This window comes from Pantherophis guttatus, chromosome 4, assembly GCF_059756535.1.
Source record: "Pantherophis guttatus breed Tessera chromosome 4, ASM5975653v1, whole genome shotgun sequence".
NCBI lineage: Eukaryota > Metazoa > Chordata > Lepidosauria > Squamata > Colubridae > Pantherophis > Pantherophis guttatus.
Window position 1 is genome coordinate 20,427,240 of NC_142066.1, and position 3,543 is coordinate 20,430,782.

General features: G+C 38.8%; 1 protein-coding gene across 1 annotated transcript; it reads left to right on the forward strand.

Annotated features, from left to right (window-relative positions):
* The first annotated feature begins 737 nt into the window (after positions 1–737).
* LOC132711597 (vomeronasal type-2 receptor 26-like) lies at positions 738–1,637 on the forward strand. Its single transcript, XM_060690969.2, has one exon. The coding sequence runs from the start codon at positions 738–740 to the stop codon at positions 1,635–1,637; it is 900 nt and encodes a 299-aa protein (XP_060546952.2).
* The last annotated feature ends 1,906 nt before the right edge of the window (positions 1,638–3,543 follow it).

The window sequence follows — 3,543 nt, forward strand, 5'->3', positions numbered from 1 at the left end:
AGAAGCAATGGGTAGAAACTAATCAAAGGGAGAAGCAACTTAGAACTAAGGAGAAATTTTATGACAGCTACACCAAATAATCCGTGGAATAACTTGCCTCCAGAAGCTGTGAATGCTCCAACACTGGAGGTTTTTAAGAAGATGTTGGATAACCATTTGTCCAAAATGGTGTAGGGTGAATGCTGTTCTCCTCAGCTGTTTTAGATGAGAAATACAGAAATATTCATTATGAAAATTGAAACTGCCCCTGTGATAGACTATGTAGGTGCCTCAGAAACCATGGTCCATTCACTGCCAGTTCTACAGGGACATTTACCACACATTGATTATCCATTTTATCTAAATTTACAGGGCATTCTGCTAATTTGCATTTCTTTATTTCTTAGATAACAAGGATAATCTATCTGTCTAAAAGTAGCAAAATGTTACTATATTAAACATAACCTTCACTCACAAAAGGTTGATAGAATTCACTGATACTAAGGGTTGAACTTTGCTTTGTTTCTTTTACTGGATGTCTTTTTAGTGGTCAAGGAAGAAATAAAGTTTCTTTCTATCTAATAATAATAATATGTGTTCTTTAGTATAAACTCTTTATCAAGAAAAGAGTGATTCCACTGGAACTCATCTAATAGTAGCATCATTTGTATCAATGAGGCACCATAATATCATGCACTATACTAAGGGCTTTCTGGTAGTGTTTTAACTTAAATAAATACATTTGTTTTTTTCCAGATATGGATGATTGCTTCCAATGCCCAGAAGATCAATATCCAAACAATAAACAGGATTTATGCATGCCAAAGCATGTAAGTTATCTATCTTACGGAGACTTGTTGGCGACAGGCTTAGCCACATCAGCTCTTGTGCTTTCTTTTATCACAATCTTTGTGCTAGGAATCTTCTTGAAATACCACAACACTCCCATCGTCAAAGCCAACAACCGCAGCCTCTCCTACACCCTCCTTATCTTCCTCCTCCTCTCCTTCCTTTGTTCTCTGCTTTTCATCGGTCGGCCCATGAAGGTGACGTGTCTCCTTCGACAGACTGCTTTTGGGATCATCTTCTCCGTGGCTGTTTCTTGCATGTTGGCCAAGACCATCACTGTGGTTCTTGCTTTCATGGCCACCAAACCAGGATCAAAGATGAGGACATGGGTTGGGCAAAGACTGGCCCTTTCCATTGTTCTCTCCTGTTCTCTTATTCAAAGTACTTTTTGTATGGCGTGGCTTGGAATTTCTCCCCACTTCCCAGACTTTGACGTGTGGTCCATAAATAGTGAAATAATTATAGAATGTAATGAAGGTTCGGTGGCAATGTTTTATTCTGTTTTAGGTTTTATGGGCTTCTTGGCCTTTGTTAGTTTTATTGCAGCTTTCCTAGCCAGGAAGTTACCAGACACTTTCCAGGAAACCAAGTCAATTACTTTCAGCATGCTGGTGTTTTGCAGTGTCTGGTTGTCTTTTGTCCCTGCCTACATAAGCACCAAAGGAAAATACACAATAGCTGTGGAGATCTTTGCCATCTTGGCCTCTAGTGCTGGGCTCCTGGCTTTTATCTTTTTCCCCAAATGTTACATCATTATAATTAGACCAGATCTTAATAAAAGGGAACAATTAATAAAAAGAGTGAATTAAACTATGTTTCAACATTGCTCCTTTTTCTCCAGTTGTGAAAACACAGTGGTTCCTACCTGGTATTTAAATTGTACTTGACATAATAACCTTGCCAAAGCAGGCCATTCTATGCATTAACCTTCTTACAGTAGCAACATCACAGGCGGTTGTGTATGTTTTTTCTCTTCTTGCTATCTCTGAGATGGACCTTAAAGCCAAAGGCTCTCACACAGTCCATATTGAGTTTTGTTCTCATAGTGCAATTTAAATGATGTCTGTTCATCCTTTACTGTATGTCAAATTGCAAAACATCCCTGGCCTGCTCTCAATTTGCCATAGGCAAGAAGGATGGGAAACTGACAAAATAGCACTGCAGCCAAAGACAAATGCACATTCCAGACTTATCTCTCTCAAGGCTGTATCCCATGGTTACGCATAGCAGCCGGAGGGGAATGAGCTCTACTACCCGCGAAATTGCTCCATTTGCAAATGTGATTGCTGAGGCACCCTGGGGAGATGGGGGAAACAAGGTCATGATTGGGGCATAAATTACATGGGGTCAGAGCTGGCTACACTTTTGAACGTGCCGACATGAAGGTTCTAATAAATAACTGGATTTCTTTTGAAGCTTGGCTCGAGGCTCATGTTTTAATTAGGGCATCCATCGGAAAAGTTTGCTTCAAATTCCTTTACCTTTACAAAAACAGGCATAATTTTGTTACCCATTGTCAGGATTTACTTTCAAGCTAGATTTTCTCAATCAAGCTGATATGCCTCATTTCATTTTCTGTGATCTAATTAGTGTGTGACCAAGGTTCAAATAATACTTTGGTGGCCTTTTTCTCACCCAATTCACTCTAAGTACAGTAGATCCTTTTTCAAGAATTCATTTTTGTCTGTAATTAAACAGTGTTCCCTGTTAAATTTTACTACATACTTTATTGATTTGTCACATTTTATTGACATTATCTGAAATTTCAACATACAAAGTATTTTTGTTAATTAGTTCAATCAGTTTTCTTTTAGTAATTTTTTTCCTGATCTGCTAGTTTAATTAGCGCTTCTTTCTTAGATGCCAATGATGCAGATGATAGAATGGCAGATATCAAGTAGAACTGAAAGAAAAATAATATTCTTGTTATATATATATAAATCTTATATGTATGAATCTGTGTGCATGCATGTGGCCCCAACAACCATCCAATACCAAATAAACTCTTCTTATTTAAATCTCTAGCTTTCCACTTCACAGCCATTCTCTGGTAACAAATAAAGATGAGGCTTAGAGTTAATGATGAGTCTCAAGAAAAAGACCTTTAGAAGCTACTGTCCCTTTATATCAATGCATGCACAGAATCAGCCCAGAGTCTCTGTATCAATGAGATGGGACAGGACAGGACAGGACAGGACAGGACAGGACAGGACAGGACAGGACAGGACAGAACAGAACAGAACAGAACAGAACAGAACAGAACAGAACAGAACAGAATAGAATAGAGTTATTGGCCAAGTGAGATTGGATTCAGCATGGCCTTCTCCAATTCGAAGAGTCACTTGTTTGGCAGGCTGAGGCAAAGAGGCAGTCCTGGAATCAGCGAAATCTGGGGGCTGGGCAGGGGACAGAATATATCTGCCCTCAGTGTGGAAGGGATTGACTCTCTCGAATTGGCCTTTTTAGTCACACTAGATGCTGTTTTAGGACCTCTTTCCAGAGCACGTTACCATAGTCTCTTGAGACTGAAGGATGCCAATGATGAGATGGGACACACAAGGACACGTACAAGGAACAAGAGATATAGCATGATCATAATCATGAATGCAACCATCATCAATCATAAGATGCAACAATGATTGACATAGATACTAAATAGCAATCAACATAATTCATAATAGGATACTAAATAGAAACAATCAACATCAATCATAA